At 44.7% G+C, this 18,015-nt stretch overlaps 1 protein-coding gene across 1 annotated transcript in view; it reads right to left on the bottom strand.

The window, feature by feature from the left end:
• Mrps5 (mitochondrial ribosomal protein S5) overlaps nt 1-15,400 on the bottom strand; it is a gene marked incomplete at its 5' end in the record, with an annotated part of 19,946 nt that extends 4,546 nt beyond the window's left edge. The window contains 9 exons of the mRNA XM_015499748.2: nt 1,573-1,635; nt 1,913-1,970; nt 2,204-2,250; nt 4,461-4,551; nt 6,339-6,373; nt 7,947-8,180; nt 10,298-10,423; nt 11,047-11,184; nt 15,319-15,400. Of these exons, the coding sequence (XP_015355234.1) occupies nt 1,573-1,635; nt 1,913-1,970; nt 2,204-2,250; nt 4,461-4,551; nt 6,339-6,373; nt 7,947-8,180; nt 10,298-10,423; nt 11,047-11,184; nt 15,319-15,400 (874 nt within the window). The remainder of the gene's footprint in view (nt 1-1,572; nt 1,636-1,912; nt 1,971-2,203; nt 2,251-4,460; nt 4,552-6,338; nt 6,374-7,946; nt 8,181-10,297; nt 10,424-11,046; nt 11,185-15,318) is intronic.
• Between the last annotated feature and the right edge of the window lie 2,615 nt (nt 15,401-18,015).

The following is an 18,015-nucleotide window of genomic DNA, read 5'->3' as shown; positions in this document are numbered from 1 at the left end:
AGTGGGGGGGGGGGGGAACCAGGATATTACTTAGATTAAGACTTAAGTGCCTGAAAACTCTTTTGCTCTCTACCCATGCCAGCTCCCGTGTCCATGCTTGGTTACCATCAAGGGAGACGCCTGTCCTCACCTTCCTAGAGCACTCAGCTGCCCTGGCAGCGACACCACTTCCCTCTCCTGGGAACACCTTCTGGCCTAAGTGGCAGCGTCTCCTGAATTGGTGGCTCCTGGAGTGCTTTCTCACCTCCCTGATGGCCTTTAGTGCTGGGGTGGTCTCCTCCCCTCTAGCCATGTGCCCTGCTCTTGGCCACCAGCAATCCCTCCTCCAGAAGAGCTTCAAAAACACAAGCCAGGGCTGGGGCTGTAGCTCAGAGGCAGAGCGCTTGCCTGGCATGTGTGAGGCACTGGGTTTGATCCTCAGCAACACAAGGCTCCCGGGCACAGCCTCTCACTTGCCATTGCTCTCTGAATTAAACAAAGACGTCTGCACGATCTTCCCCCACAATATCATTATCTCTCTCTCTCTCTCTCTCACACACACACACACACACACACACACACACACACACAGTGCCTGACCCCACCTACTGCACTGTCCTCACATGGCCTGTGCACGAGGGCACACTGCACCTGGGGCATGCCCCAGCCTGGAACGTTCTCCCAGGCCTGCCCCCTCTGCTCCTCTTCCTTCAGGATCTCACTCACACTGCCCCTGCTCAGAGGCCACCTCTGGCCACCCTGATGAAGGTGGCCCTCCTCTTCCTCCTGACAGCATTGAGGAAGGCACAAGGCAGTAGCTCAGTTGCTTAGGGCCTCACTAAGTTGCTGAGGCTGGCCTGGAACTTGCAATCCTCCTGTCTCAACCTTCTGAGTGTCACTGGGATTACAGGTGTGTACCACTGCACCCAGCTCCTGACCTGAACTCCTGAGATTTAAAAAACTACAGTCAAATGAAACAGGTTCTTATTACAGAACTGCAAGCAAAATGCAAATCCAAATGTTTAAGACTTCTGCACCAAGAGTGCACTGGGCGTGACTGTCCCCATAGCTAACACTGCCTGTGGCCTGTCCACAAGACAGAAAAGGCCATTTCTGCTCACCCAGTGCCTCAATGAATAGAGATCATAGAAATTCAACAGCACTCAACAGTGAGGGGCTGGGGGGAACTCCGTGACAGCGCGTGCTTCACAGGTGCGGGGCTCTGGTTTAATCCCCAGCACCAAATAACAAGCCTAACACCACGACACTTGTAGAGGAGCAGCACGTGACTGGCAGGAAGGAACACCGTCCAGCTGGGTGAAGGCTCCAGGAGGAACCATGAGCCCACTCATCCAACCTGACCACCACCACCTGCTCCGCCCGCCTCAGCCACTCTGGGAACAGGCCTGGGCCCGTGCAGCCGGACCTTGGCTTCTTCCCCAGGAGCCTCGCCTTCCTCAGCCTAATTCAGGCCTTCCCATCTGTCACTCTCAGGATGAGTTCAAGGAGAGGCGAACAACGCCAGGGGGGAGGATGGGACTGTTGTGGTTTCTCTGCTTTATGTTCAACAGAGAGTCAGAGCTTTCCAGTTACCTCTGGGCTGTTTCTTCATCTTGATGTGCGTCCTCTTATATCTCAACGAGATGTCATGGAATACTGGGGGGTAAAGCAGACACAGGAGGGTCAGGCGTGTGGCTTTAATGTCTGCAAAAGCCACAGAGCACCCGGTGCTGCCCTAAGCAGTCAGCCCACAGGACACACAGACGCTGACCCCACTCATTCTCCTGCCACCCCCCCAGGCCAGGCTGTTTCCTCATTTTGCATATTTGTAAGAATGCAGTCAGAGCAACACAAAGACACCCACAGGGCATTTCACAGACACACCATGACACAGTGGCATTCTGCAAATCTTCAAGAAAAGACCCACACTCACTTGTATGGTCTTCATACCGCTCTATGTAATGCAAATAGTGGATGGCTTTGTTCTTTGCCTGAAGAAAAGAAGGAACACATTTGCTGGGTTTCAAAACTATTTTATAAAGTATTTTATTATAAAAAATTCCCCCTATGCACCTTAAAAGATAAGGACTTAGCCACAATATCATTATCACACATACACTGACGATTCCTTCGTGATACGTGACTGTGTGCCTGCAGTGCCCCCATGTGAACACAGAGCTTTTCATCTTCTACTAAATGTTAACAAAGAAAAACATGCACGTACTTTCCTGAAAGCGTCCACCCGCTCAGTGGCCTTCCCAATGGCAAAACCTTCAAAAGAAAAAGCAAAACTTATGAAAAGGAAAGCTACTCTGACCCAGCCTGTGCCTCTCCCCAGCTCCCAGTTTGGGCTCTACAACATTTCACGCCCTTCTTTCAACTGCCCACAGAACACCTGCTATGCACACCAGCCATGAAGAAAGCCAGAGATGTGCTCATCTGTTCTGAGGCAATCTACAGACTTTACATTTAGATACATAACATTACCTTTTATAAATCTCTAATAAAATGAAATATACTCAATTTTTAAAACTAAGTATGCTCTATATTTATAAAAGGCAATGTTTTTGGACACTTGTGCAAAGAGATTAAAATGACCAGAAGGGATGGGGGAAAATACATTGTTATAGAGTAAAACTATGATTTCAGAATTTAGATTTTAATTAACCAGAAAAATAAACCCAATAGTTTCCAATTTGTAAATGCTTTACCCTAAGAAATGAGGTTTATCACAAGTTGCAGAAATGCTTCCATTATTTGCTGCCACCATTTATTATTTAATTTGAAAAAAGTACTTTGTTTTAAAATTATACACAGGAAAATAAAATAGGCAAGACATCTAAGGCCTGGGATGAAAGGGGCTTGAATTCCAGTTCCTAGTTTAAACAGAACAAAGTAAACCATGGAAGTCCTAGAGGGACATATGAGTGGACTTACTTATAATCTTCAAATGGAGGCTTTCTAAGCAAAACACAAACCAGAAGTGACCTAGGACTGATAAATTTGCTATGTTAAGGGTTAATACTTCTGTGGATTTTAAAGCTTCGATGTGGAAAAAAAATTCAAAACTAAGTCAAAATATCTGCTAGACAAAAAGGGCTCATGTCCTTAACTTACAAGAAGCTAATCCCAATCAATAAGGACAAGAAAACCACCCAATTAAAAAAATATGCAAAGCACCCGAACTGACAGATGTCCAAAGTGAAAGTGCAACGGCCAATGAACACGCAAAATGGCGTCGGCGCTCTCCTAACTTAGAAAATACAGATGTAAACTAGGAGAGATGTTTCAGGGACCAAGATGACAATCAGTAAAGTCTGATACTACTCAGGGCAAGGACGGGTGGTACAGAGGGACATAAACTGATGCAACCTTTGAGGAGGAGATCTGGCAATACTTGACATTTAAACCTAGTGCGGCAGCAATTTCAAGATATTTCCCCTATTTCTATACTTCCAAAAGTTCAACAAACTCTATGTACAAAAAGGTCAATGTTGTTGTTGTTTTTAATAAATGATACAAATTTGGAAACAATAGGGATTGGGTCAAAAATCATGTCTATGCACACACTGGAACACTATGAAACCAATACCAGAAATCTGCTTATGCTAACAGAAGACCTCTGAGGGCAAAACCAAGCAAGAAGAGCAAGGTGCAAATTCATGGCTATAATAAGATCTCTGCTAAGCTTTTTATAAAAAGGTAAAGGGAGGTAACATGGACACAAAATTTCAGAAAAGATATTTTTGAAAAGAGACAACAGTAACTGCTATCCATGGTCTCTTACAGCAACGCACTATCATGTATTTTGCTTTTGCTTCGAAATTTTCAAAAGGAAGCAACTAACAGTTTTTCAGTTCTATGTGAACACATTTCAAAAACAAGATGTTCAGTAGGGAAACTTTAAAAGTCTAAAGAAGAAAATTTAAATGACTGACAAACCTGCTAACCCAAGTGAACACTTATCAGTGTATAGTCTTCTAGTTTTTTTCTTTGCATATAAACGACTTTAAAAAAATCATGATTACATGACAAATTTTTAACAAAAATTACTTATTGTGTAAGTAATTTTTCACAATTCTTTAATGGCTATAGAATATTACTTTGGAGGCCTGGGGTTGTGGCTCAGAGGGAGAGCACTCGCCTGGCATGCGTGAGGCACTGGGTTTGATCCTTAGCACCACATAAAAAATAAAGATATTGTGTCCACCTAGAACTAAAAAATAAATATTTAAAAAAAAGAATATTACATTGGATAGCTATCCTGTAACTAGGCCCGACTGGACTTGTTCTAATTTTTCACTATTATGCACAATACAATGGTGTCTTAAGCCCTTTAAAATACCCAGTCCTCAGATGTAGGCCTTAAGAGCTCTTGGTTTACCACCAGGTTTGTGAGGCCAGACCTCTAGACGACTCTATTAGTAGAAAAAGTGAGACCGGCAGCCAGGCCTCTTTGTGTCCAGCGTCACCCCACTCACCTGCAGCTCCCTGCCCATTCCCCACAGCCACCAGGACACGGACTGATCTCTTCCTCCCCTCTTTGGCTGTCATATTAAAAACATTTCTTACCTAAAAGACAAAATGCTTCATCAATAGGACAGCTGAAGAAAACTCTGAGGTAGAGGACGAGGACCTGCTGGCTCAGCCACACAGGCTTGGTGAGGGGCCCAGTACCTCCAGTCTGTAGGCACAGAAGCAAACTTCCCAAACAAACCCTCCCTCTGAAGCATTTCCTCAGGAACAGAACGGAAATAAGACTTTCTCTTCCTATTTCATAGGGTTCTTAGGAGAGATAACCTTTAAAGGAATTTACAACTACACAACTCAATATACCCTATCTTAATAAATGTACACAGGAAAGAAAACACTGTGGATTAAACTTTGAAATAGTTTAACACTGATTATAAGACAAGTTCCAGTATCAAAGGTACTAAAATATCTTAGAAATGATGAAATGCAACGTAAAGAAAAAACTTCGTAGGACTGGATTGCTATGTTAAGGATCAGGCTTAAACAAGAAAACAGAATTTGGAAACACCTATTTATTATAAACTTCAGGAAAATCTCCAATTTTTTCAGCCTATTTTAAAGGCCAGGAATTATGAAACTATTAACTAAACTGCTTAAATGACAGTTGTCCCCTTTCCTTCCTAGGAAGGAGTTTAAGGAAAAGGGAGGCTGAGTCCACACTTTTGAATGATCTTATAGGAAACAACCTACATACGAAAGACTCTTTCAGTGGGATTAACTTTCAAAAGCTATGGACTGGGGTGTATGTAGGGGCACACGCCTGTAATCCATGTGACTCAGGAGACTGAAGCAGGAAGAAGGCAAGGTCAAGGCCAGCCTGGGCAACTTAGTGAGACCCTTCTCAAAATAAAAAGTAAAAAGGGCTGGGGATGTAGCTTGGTGGCAGAGTGCTTGCCTAGCATGCACAAAGCCCTGGGTTCAATCTCTAGAATTGAGGTGGGGGGGGGGGATAACACACAATGGGATACCAACATAAAATACTTGTAAACATATTTTTAATTCCATAATGTAATGTAACTGATATTGAAGAAAAAATATACATATTCAGAGAGGCTTTGTCACAAATTTGATATATCAATTATTCCACATTTTGGGGAGGTACCGGGAATTGAACTCAGGGGCACTTGACCACTGAGCCACATCCCCATCCCTTTTTTGTATTTTATTTAGAGACAGGGTCTCACTGAGTTGCTTAGGGCCTTGCTTTTGCTGAGGCTGTTGAACTCACAATCCTCCTGCCTTAGCCTCCCAAACCACTGGGATTACAGTTGTGCACCACCGCACCCGGCTCTGTTCCACATTATTAAACACTGATTAAATGCACATACCAGCTCAAAGGAACACTGGCCATTAGAGAATGCCCTGGAAGGGTGGTTCAAGTACACCTGACACAGGATCTATGAGCAGCCCAGAGACCACTGCCCTATCCAAACTGGACACTGGACATAACCTGAGGCTTTCTGCCCCTGCTCCTCCCAACCTGTTCTCTGATTGTGTCCTAGACACAACTGGTGTACAGCTCCACAAGAGGCCACCAGATAGCACACTCTAGCTCCAGGAAGAAGGAACTTAATATAATCTCCAAATTCTGCTCCTGAATTTGCCCCTCGCAAAACTCAATTTCATAGTCCCCTAAAAACCAAGGCAGCAGTGGGGACCACCAACATCAAGGAACTGAACTTCAAATTGTGTTAATTCCTCCCTGAACTTGAGTCTGTGTCCGAGAGATCATTGTAACCACAGTTTTGCTCAGCTCCTCCTGCCCACCCCACCCCACCCTGGCAACCTCTCCAGAGGACCCTGAGAGTTGAGCTCGGCAGGCCTACCTCGAGTATCCTGGTATCAAAGTCCTCATAGGTCTCTACAAGGAGAGAAGAAAAAGCACACAGATAAGAGCATCCAAGCTGCTCACGTGTGACAGCCTTTCCCAGGTACCTTCAGACTTCCAATCGGAAGAACCTGAGCTCTCTGGTGCCGCTCTCCAGGCTGTGCCCCAGTTCCCATCATCCACGGGGACTGCCTGGCCTGACTTCATGAGCTCAGCCACGGCTCTCTGACTGCAGCCTCCCCCTCTCCAGCTCCCTGCTGCCGGCTCCTGAGGCACGGGTTCCTGGAGCCCCGACACCTCCAGAGCCTCCAGATCGCTTTCGCATCTGGTCCACTGGGGTCTTCACAGCCTCTCTCACGATGAGACACCAAAGTCCCTCATTCCTCAAAGATCTCGCCAACGTCCTCAACCCCTACACCTTTGTCTCTACCGCCCTCTCCAGGCCAGAACCCAGGCAGCTGTCTGGTCACAAGTGGCCTGTGGGTGCTGTCGGGAGAGATCAGAGCCTGGCCCACGCTCACCACTCTCAACTGTGGGTCTGACTCGCTCGGGAACTCCCTGCTCCTCGGCTTTCAGTTCTCATCCTCTGCTCACCACGGGAGCTATTTCAAACACTCCCCAATTCTCTTGCTTTTACTTATTCCAGAAAATGTCAATTACATAATAAAATAGGAGAGCAGAATAAAAGCTTCTGTACCCAGCAGTTGGCTTTGACAGAGGTCAGCTCAGAGTCAATCTTCTTTCCGGGACACTGCCTGGGTCCCACCCACTGGGTGATAGTGAAGCCACTGCCAAGTGCCACCTTCTCATCAAGAAATATTCTGGTGGCCATGTTCACCAATGCCACTATCTGACTTGATGATCCTGACCGAAGCCACCACATACCAGGTGACCTCCCCACCTTTCCACCCCCATTGCACGGGCTCACCCAAACCTGCACTCTGCCCCTGCTGGCTAACAGCAGCCCGTCTGTCTGAACTCTGGATCTGGTCACTGGGGACTTGGCTCATGGGCAGGTCCTCTCCCTCCCAGACCTCCACCCTCCTGCATGCTCGCCCCATCCTCTCCAGCCCAACCGTTCCTTCACTTTGAGCCTAACTCCTGTTTGCTTCCTCCTCTCCCACTTACTGGCAAGAGCAAGATTTTCAGGTGAATTTGCCTTCTTTGGGGAGGGGGAGACTTTGTTTTCTAATTCAGCCTAAGTGTCATCAATTTTTGTTTCATGTTTGCTTTTACAAAGGCTTAGTGATAGCTCTCTGGTCTCTCAACTCTGCTGTTAAACAGCCAGCACTCCAAGCCTGAGGCCACGTGTTTGGGAAACACTGCACCCTACAGATCTATTACGTATACCACCACGTCTAAGGCACCTGCTAAGGCACTAGGACCCAGGACTTTCCATTCTGTTGGAGGAACACTTCCTGGTTACAGGCCTCTAGTGTCCCACAAATGCAACTGGGAAAACAATGTGGAAAGTTAGTCAAAGAGGTCAAATACTTTTTTCAAAAAGGGTAATCTTAACAGACAAGTAAACAATAAAATTATTTTCAGAAACTCTGTAGGATGAAACGTCCTCTACCCAAAGGCAAGCGAACCAGGCCTCCAATACCTCCATTGGGACCAGGGTCCGGGGGGCCGAGACTGAGGCCACCCCACGTGTTCCCGCTCCAGCCTCGCTCCCGCTTCACTTTCATCTTCCGCTTCCGGTCCCACTCTTCCCTCTGCTGGAGCATGTCAGCCGCCACCTGCTCCTGCTCTTCCTTGCTCCTCTGGGCAATAGTCTGCACGGCTCCATTTCTCATGAGAGGGGCATTCAGACCCGGCCACAGGAAGCCGTAGCGCCCTGGAGGGTTAAGATTATAGGTAACTGACAACTTCCAAAAGTTGCTCACTCTTCACGTGTTAATGCCAGGGAACGCGTGTACAGTCACCAGCACAGTGTGGTGGAGTTGAAGCTGATGTGGTCACACGGCAGGTGACCTTGCACTGTCACAATTTTATGCATATCTACCCTACAGGCATGTGACCGCACTTTCACTTTTACCAAGAGAAACACCAGTGAGGCCTGTGAGTGCTAAGATGTCTGCTGAAACATGACCTGGAACGCACGTAAGCCGAGTCGGCAACAGTGGAACGGCTGAACGCACAGCCAACAGGTGCCATATCCTGCACAAAATCAAAAACTATTGCTCTCCAGGTTCTGATGTGGAATGATTTCTAAGACATGTTATTATTATTACTTTTGGTTCTGGAAATTGAACCCAGTGGCATTCTACCACTGAGCCACATCCCCAACCCTTTTTATTTATTTTGAGATAGGGTCTTGCTAAGTTCTTGAACTTGTCATCTTCCTGCCTCAGCTTCCCCAGTTGCTGGGGTTAAGGGGTGTGCCACCATGTCCAGCCCTGAGACCTCTTATTGGGTTAAAAAAAAAAAAAGCAGATTATACAATTGCATGTACCATATGGTAAAATTATCTTTTACTTTTCTTTTTTAAGACAGTATCTATTTCTTTTAGGGAATTTATACAAAAGCGGTGTTAGAGTCTGTAAACAAATCAAAATAACACCTGGCATTTTGCCAGGGGAATGTTAAGAGTTGGTAAACAAGTCTGGATGGTGCCTGGCAAAATGCCAGAGGGAGTGGTTTGAGAAGTAACAAAAGCGAGCCATTAAGTGTGGAGATTCCTGATTGGTTGACTGCTGTATCTAGTTTATGCTAATTAGATAAGCTGTGTGGAATGTATAAATACTGCTCCTGTCCTGCAATAAACGGCTTCCACTCCTGCTGTATCAATCTACACAAGTTGTTCGTCACCCCCCGGTTAGTTTGCTGCAGCTGGACTGCGGCAAGCGCGCACGCGCACACACAAAAACAACTGAAGGAAATACCAATATGAGACCAGTGGCCCCTCAGGGGAGACAATGGGAATGTGATGGCAGAAGGACATCAGGGGCTTTTAGTTTTCTCTACAATCTGCGTTTTTACTGAGAAGGTATGCATACGATTTTTATAATTTGAAAAAATAAATTATAGCCAGATACAGTGGTGCATGTCAGCAGTCCCAGGTAGGTGGGAGGCTGAGACAGGAGGGAGGTTTTAACCTGCTAGTTCAAGACCAGCCTGGCAGGACCAGATGGCAAGACTTGTCTCAAAAATAATAATAATCATCATTATTATTATTAATATTATTAAAAATAAATAACAAATGCTTAAAAACTAAAACAAGCACCCAAGCAGATGTGAAATCTTAGAAGTGCAGCACAAGGTGCTTCCTTTATTTCTGAAAGGTTGTTAGTATCAAAAGCGACGAGTCTGCACAACAGTAAAAATAAGCCAGTTCAAGTTCACCCATCCTATTTTTGCTTTCAAAAGCACAAGTATAAACAATCACATCAGCATGTGAAGGACCAAGGCCAAGTGTGGCCCACCAGCTGATTTGTAAATAAAGTTTTACTGGAACACAGCTGGGCCTGTCCAACCATGCGCTGTCCAGGGCAGTTTCTGTGTGACAGCAGCCCAGTTAAGTAGCTGCAACAGGCCCTGTGACTACAGGTCTGCTCTTGGTCACTGTCTTCTCTGGGCAGGGGAAGCCTGCCAGCTCTCTGCGAGCTCCACCTGCCTGCACTGGGCTGTATGCAGCACAGGACCTATCACAGCTGTGCCCCACAGGGGTACCTGACACTCTGGGGCAGCTGGTAAGCCCCCTGGTTGGACTCTAAACCATGAATCCTTGTGCACTTAATGAGAATGTTTCCTGTTTGCCAAATATCCATAAAATCTGGGGAAAATACTTTAAAAGCACATTGACTCTTTTTAGAACTAAGTTTGCCGTTGGGCCCCTCAAGCCTCCCTCAGACCCAGCTTGCTTCCCATTTCTCCCCTTCCCAAGATCATCAGTTTCCCACCCCAAGTTCAGGACCAAATCTGAAAACTGTCAAAACAACCAAACACATTTACCTTCACCAATGACCTGACCCCTGTTCAGATCCTTCCTTCTCTTTTTTTTGCTTCTTTTGCCTCTTCCTTTTCTTGCCCCAGCACCAGTCTCTGCTAAAGCACCTTTCCAGAGCTCATCTGCTGTCACTGTAAGGAAACGGGGTTTTTAAAAATTCTGGAGTTGTAAAGCAAAGATCTACACTCTCCTAAGAATAAGAAAGGCCAGCAAAGCCCAGCTTCACCCATGTCACTGAGGTAATGAAAATAAAATAAAATCATAAAGTGAACATAAAACATGATTACATTTGGAAAACACAAGAGGAGACAATTCTACTTTTTTTCCACAAAAGATAGCTAACATTAAATCCCAGTAAGTCCCTGACCAGTAGACTTGCTTCCCTGATGTCTGCCAATCACAACTCAGGTCTCAGTAGTGACGTCTCTTAAACTTCTCCAAATGATACGTCCTAGCAAAGGACCAGCTAAAAACAGTGAGGGCCTTCTTGGTGTGACTCTAAATCAGCAGGGTATCTGGGGCACAATTCAATACTTTTAGGCCGTGGGTGCCCCAAATGAGGGGCTCAGAGTAAACTAGCGCTCTCCAAATATAGCTATAGCACATGAGATAATTCTAGTTGCTACACTAACATGCATTTTTAGTTTAATAATCACTAAAATGTTAATTCATTTATGACAGAAGAAAAATCAAGACAGGAAAGCACCCCTACTTTCCTGTTGCAGGAGGTGGAAGTGTGTGCCAGTCTACGTACATTTAGTGAAGAAGCTGTAGGGTCTGTACTGCTGGCCTGACCAGCTGCTGGGAGGAGAGATACAGCACTGTGTCTGCAGCGCATGGCTCAAGCTCGTGAAGTGTCGGCTGTCTCTGGCTCCCCACAGTGACAAAGGGCCTACAGAGAGATGAAACAAAACCAAGTTAGACATCCCTGGCTGTGGAGCTGCCAACACCAAATAACTGTGACTGATAAAAATAAGTCACTAAAAATTCTAATCTTTTAAGAATCATATTTTGAGGACAATTGTTCTTTAAAAAATAAAACCAAACTTTTGAATGAAAGCCACCTAAATGCCCATCCTAGAGAGGTCATGGTTCATTTGCACAGTGGATTTCACAGTTTCAAGAAAGCTCTGTGCAGCCAGGGTTTCTGCCCTGCATTATCCAGCCTGAGCTCCTGGGCTGCTCTGGGCAAATGGCGCCCTCTGCTGTATGCAGCTGGGCAGTGGGCAGATGAGGAAAGACCTTCAAGTGAAACTGTTCAGAAGATCAAGACGCAATGTGTAGAGGGTACCCTGCCCTTTATGTTCAAAACCCAGGGAGGCAGGGAATGCATGTTGTAGACAACTCTAGAAGATCATGCAAGAAACTGAAAAGCGGCCACCTCTGTGGAAGAAAACAGGGGCATTTAAGGCTGAATGTGAAAGACCTGCGCTTTTGTATTTTGGGGGAAATTTTTTTTTTTTAACCACATGCATCAATTACTTGAAAAAAGATTTTAGAACAGCCATGTCTGAGAGGAAGCCATCTGACCAGTCCCAGGAATGGCGGTGTCATGTGAGGAAGAAGGCAGAGGTGACAGGAACAGGTGGCTATGAAGGAGTGGAACAGGGCTAGCAAGATCAGTGTATGCACAGATTCTTGAGCTCTGTGCTTCATTAGAGAAGTGACAGGATTAAAACAGCCCTGGAGGGAAAGTGGCCTTAAGGGTATTGGCTTGATAAATAGAAAGCCAAAAAAAAAAAAAGGAAGAAAAAAATGACAACAGCTGTTTTCAACTCTGAGTGAAGCCATGTAGAGGACAGTAACCGCAGATTCATCAGCAGCACCAACTATGACTCACACAGCCAGAGAAAGAAAGCGGGTAAGGACGGGGAGAGTGACATCTAAGGGTGGTAGGAAGCCATCGAAATAGTTCCACTGAATACAGAGACCCAAACACAAAGGGATAATCTTTGATTACTGGACAGCACTTAATACAACCATTTTGTTTCAAATGTAGGCCTATGAGATAGATTTGCCAATGTCACAAGGTACTGGATGACTGGATGAGATTTCAACACTAATTTCAATTCCAGATGATTTGCTCACCTGTGGGAAGGGAGATCACACCTAGCACACAGATGTCCTCTAGAACTGTAGACCACCTGATGAACTACCAAATAAAATGTAGCTAGAAAATACTGGGTCTTCATTTTTTTTTTTTAAGTTGTTGATGGATCTTTATTTATTTATATGTGGTGCTGAGGATCAAACCTAGTGCCTCACATGCTAGGCAAGCACTCTGCTACTGAGCTACAACCCCAGCCCTGGGTCTTCATTGTTTAACAAACCAGAACTTTATCATTCCAAATCTCATTCTGCTACACACAGCCTTTCTTGTAAACACCTTCATCTTCAACACATATCTTAATATTAAGAAATTTCATCTTGCCCTGTTCAGCATTATAATCTTTGATATAGTTCAAGAAGTGTAAAAATTATTAACAGATTTTTTTTGAAAGACTGAAATATCACTCATAGCTAACAATGTACCCAGCCTAAAAGAAGCCAAATGTCAAAAATAAAAAGAAATCAACTTTAGAATTTAGAAATAGTCACTTGTTTTTTGTTTGTTTGTTTTAATGGGAGGCAGGGAAGAACTGGGGATTGAACCCAGGGCTTTGTATACATTAGAAATAGTCACTTTTTCTGGGTGCAGTGGCACATGGCTGTAATCCCAGTGACTCAGGAGACTGAGGCAAAGGATTTCAAGTTTGAGGCCAGCCTTAGCAACTTAGCAAGAACCTGTTTCAAAATAAAACATAGGTCTGGGGATATAGCTCAGTTGGTAAAGTGCTTGTCTTGCATGCACAAGGCCCTAGATTCAATCCCCAGCACCACAAAAACAAATAAACAAAGAAAAAATATATAAAAAGGGCTGGTGATGTGGCTTAGTGATAGGGTTCCCCTCAGTTCAATCCTCAGTACCACCAAAACAACAGTCAATTTTCATGCACACTTGTGTAAATGGTTTTGCTTACACTGTGTTATGATTTTTTAAAAATATTTTATTTACATTTTAGTTTTCGGCAGACATAAAATCTTTGTTTGTATGTGGTGCTGAGGATCGAACCCAGGCCGCTCCCATGCCAGGGGAGCGTGCTACCGCTTGAGCCACATCCCCAGCCCCGTGTTATGATTTTTTAAAGAAGAAAGTTCAGTAGTTTAGGCTGAGTCGCGTTCTGAAGCTCAGTTACAGATCACAATCCACCTCACTTATCAACTCTGTTCTGATCCTTTGAGTTCTTATTAAGTTTAGGTCATGAGACCCCAGACTCAGGAAGCAACAACCCTGCAGCCTGAAGTGGGATAGGCCAGAACCCCTCAGGTGGGGACGGAGGGGCCCCCAGGGTTCTACCTCAGCACACATCACTTTCCACACTAAGAACTCCTTCCTTCTCACTTGGGTCTCTTCTATGAAAACTGGTTGGTGAGAGATTTTAGAAAAATTATTACTATGTTTCTGACCGATTTGTTGCAGCATTTAGAAAAATATAGTGATAAGGAAAGCAATCAACTTCTTAAAAGTCAGGCAATTATTAATTCCAGGAAAAATTGTAACAGTAGAATACTACCTAGCTCAGCTCTGAATGTGAACATAATTTAATAACAAAAACAATGCCCAGAGATTCAGTCCAAACTGTGCTTCTACCTATACTGGAAGAAAGTAAGGGTAAGGATAGACTGTTACATCTCCAAGTAGCATAACAATGTTGATTAAAGAACAGCAGACACAACGGATTTAGAAATATAACCAGAGGAAGGTGAAAGAATTGAAAGTGTCCCTAGATGATGGGAAGGAGCAGGAAAGGACTAGGAGTGAAAGCTCTGAGTCTTTCACTACTTTATGGAAGCTCATTTTTTTTTTTTTTTTAAACTTCTGGTGTGGGTGCTGGGGATTGAACTGCAGGCCTTGGGCACCCTAAGCAAGGCTCAACCTCTGAGCCGCACCCCCAGCCTGGAAGTTAATATTTTAAGGAATAGCACAGCAACCTGCAGTGGGGACAGCTATCCCTATCAGGCCCGACACCAGCTCAGGTCAGGGCAGTGCCTGGCACATGTTAAGGGGTAAATAAACTGTTTATAAATCAGTGAGTGAATCAACCAAGCAACAAATCAAACTGGTTGATTCCCAGTGGGTGTGACAGGTCGTAGGAAATCTGCCACTATGCAGAAAGCTCTGTCAGCTGGACTTCTCCCAGGATCTCCAAGGCATCTCACAGGCGGGTCTCCAAGAGGAAAAGGCAGGAGACCCACAGGGAAGCCCAGCACTCAGGAGTCCCAGAAGCTCAAGGACACAGCCCCAACCCACACAGCTCAGGTGAAAGGGCCAGGCTTCCTTGCACAGCAAGGTTGGCCTGGACTTCCCAGAAGGCAGCTGAAGAGAGGCCCTGCCCTGTGTCAGGGAAGTCTGTGTCCACAGGAGGGGACATCACAGCATCCAGACAGCTCTGGGACCAGCCCTGCTTCACTGGCTGTGTGATTTCTTTCATTCTTTTTTGGGGGAAGGTACTGGGGATTGAATTCAGAGGTATTTAACCACTGAGCCCCATCCCTAGTCCTTTTTATTTTTTATTTTAAGACAGAGCTGGCCTTGAACTTGCAACCTCCTGCCTCAGCCTCCGAAGTCACTGGGATTACAGGTGTGCACTACTGTGCCTGGCCTGGCTGTATGATCTTGAACAAATCACTTGGCCTCCCAGAGATTCACCTTATCATCTCTAAAATGTGAATAAGCTCATGAAAGCCAGTGTGAGGGCTGAACAAGGTGACATGTTTCAAGCCTAGTGCACAATACCTACTCAAAAATGGCAACCATTATTTTTTAAAGCCTGAACTACAACAACTGCAGTCATAAAAAATTTGAAAAATACTCAAGACTGTACAATACCATCATCAAGGACATGCCTCGGCCATTGACATTTTAAAATCTACAGAAATTCTTCTTAAATCTTATGAGAACAGATAGTTCTCAAATGAATCTCACCATTGCTGAGAGTGGTCTTCAGCGCCAAAACAGAAGCTGTTGGAAAGGTGTTCAGGGAAAGCTGCCTGCACCATAAACGACCTGTCAATTAAAAATAAGTAAATAAATATTTTTTGGTTCCAGTGCTGGGGTTGAACCCAGGGTCTGGAGCTTGCAGGCACGTGCTTCATCACTGAGCCACATCCCCTCTTTGTTTTTTGAGACAGGGTCTCTCTAAGTTGCCCAGACTGGTTTCCAACTTGCAATTCTCCTGTCTCAGGCTCCCAAGTTGCTGGGATTACAGGTAAAGGCCACTGCACTCAGCAAAAAGTGGAGTTGTTTTGTGGTGTGGGCAATAGAACCCAGAGCCTCACATATGCTGGGCAAGTGCTTCACCACTGAGCTATATCCCCAGGCCTCCAACAAGAATAAATAAATTTTAAAGATACATTCCTACATGAAGAAGGACATTTAAAATAATAACGTGAGCCAGCTACTGTGGCACAAACCCGCAATCCTAGATACCAAGGAGGCTAAGGCAGGGGAAGTGCAAATTCAGGTCTCGAGATATAAAGGGCTGAGGATGTGGCTCTGTGAAGCACAATTGGGTGCAATGCCCAGTACCCCCAAAATAAATAAAACAGTGACATTCACAGAATAATACCATCCACAGAATTAAAGAACTAAGAGAAGTGGACGAGTGATTTCCGGGCTCAGTGACCACTGGCCAAGTAGCTGCCATCATCCTGCACCTTCTCTTCACCCTCCCATCAACCAGGCATCATGCTTGGCAGTCACTTTAAAAATCCCTCTGCCGTGGGCCACACCCCTGCTGTGGTCCTGCTGCCACTTCTTTGTTCAGGTCTTAGCATCACTCAGCCACAGGTTAAAGGTTTCTTAATGGGTCTCCCGCCTCTCCCCTTGTATTTACCACCTTTCTACAGTAAGAAGCTTCATCAATTAACAGCCCTGACATGTCCTTCCCTGGCTCCCTGCTGCCAAGTTACAAATTCTGGGCACAGCCTGCAGGACTGCGACCCGGCCCCAGGCTTCCACACCAGCCTCCCGCTGCCCCTGCCCCACCCTCCCCATAGCCATCCAGACACACAGTTAGTCTTGAACTCGCTCTCATACACTTTTGTATATGAGATCCTGGATCCACCAGATCCTGGAGGCTCAGCAGCTCTTGTGAAACCTCCACCCTCTGAAGCCCCCACAGCACCAGGCTCTGACTGTACCTCCCTGTGCAACCCTTCATACAGTGTGGTTCTCCAGAACAGGCTTGGACAGCATTTATGGGCAACTGATTTTTGGCAGAGGGACCAAGACCATTCAATAGGGAAAGAGGAATGTGTTCAATAAATGGTGTTGGAATAACAGGGTGTCAACCCATAGAAGAATGAAGTTGGAGCCCTACCTCACACCCTATGTACAACTTAACTCAAAATGGACTAAAGATCTAAAGGTAAGAGCTAAAACTATAAAACTCCTAGAAGAAAAACAGAGGTAAATTATCATGACCTCGGGTCTACCAACGGTTTCTTAAACATAACTCCAAAAGTTCAAGTGATAAAAAGAAAAAGAAAAAAAAAAGATAAATCAGACTTCACCAAAATTTAAAACCTGTGTTTCGGGGAGGGGGATAAAGCTCAATGGTAGAAGAACCAGCATGCCTGGGTTCAGTCTCTAGCACTACAAAAACAAATAAACAAAAACCTTGTATGTCTCAAAAAACACTATCAAGCCAGGCATGTGGTGCACGCCTATATTCCCAGCAGCTCTAGGGGCTGAGGCAGGAGGACTGTTGAGTTCAAAGCTAGCCTTAGCAAAGCCCTAAGCAACTCAGTGAGACCCTGTCTCTAAATATATATATAAAAAAGGGCTGGGGATGTGTCTCAGTGATTAGGCACCCCTGGGTTCAATCCCCAGTACAAAAAAAAAAAAACAAAAAAAACCCACAAACTATCAAGAAAGTTAAAAAACAACATATGGAATAAAATTCTGCAAATCATACATCTGATTAGACACCTATAGAACTCCTTACAATTCAATAATAAAATGAAAACCCAATTTTAAAAGAGCCAAAACACTTGAACAGAAATTTCTCCAAAAAACATGTAAAAATGGCTAATAAGCACATGGAAATACATTCATATCCAGCAGGGAAATGCAAATCAAAATTTCAAATTAATACCATTTCAAACTCACTAGGATGGCTATAATCAAATGACAGATAATAAGAAATGTTGACAAAGAAAAATCAAAACCCTCACTGTACCCTCAGGTACTGTGAAAACATTCTGGCCATCCCTCAAAGTTAAGTGTGGAATTACCATTTTAACCAGCAACTCCATTCCCAGGCACATACTCAAGAGAAAAGAAAATAGACACACATGCAAAAACATGGCATGCTAATGTTTACAGCAACATTAGGCATAATAGTCAAAAGCTGGAAAACAACCCAAGTGTCCCTCAACTGATGAGTAGATAAAGTGTGGTGATGGACACATTACAATTCAGCCCTAAGAAACTCAGAATGATACATGTTACAATGTGGATGAATCTTAATGACCTTGCACCAAATAAGCCAGCCATATATGTGGTTCTATTTATATGAGCTAAGAAGAGTGGAAAATAGATCAGTGGTGGCTACAGCTAAAAAGCTTTCTTCTTGGAGTGATAAAAATGTTCTAATTAGATTATAACGATAATTGCACG

Source organism: Marmota marmota, unplaced genomic scaffold, assembly GCF_001458135.2.
Source record: "Marmota marmota marmota unplaced genomic scaffold, marMar, whole genome shotgun sequence".
Taxonomy (NCBI): domain Eukaryota; kingdom Metazoa; phylum Chordata; class Mammalia; order Rodentia; family Sciuridae; genus Marmota; species Marmota marmota.
The sequence above is the reverse complement of the archived record's forward strand: the minus strand, read 5'-3'. Positions and strand labels throughout refer to the sequence as shown.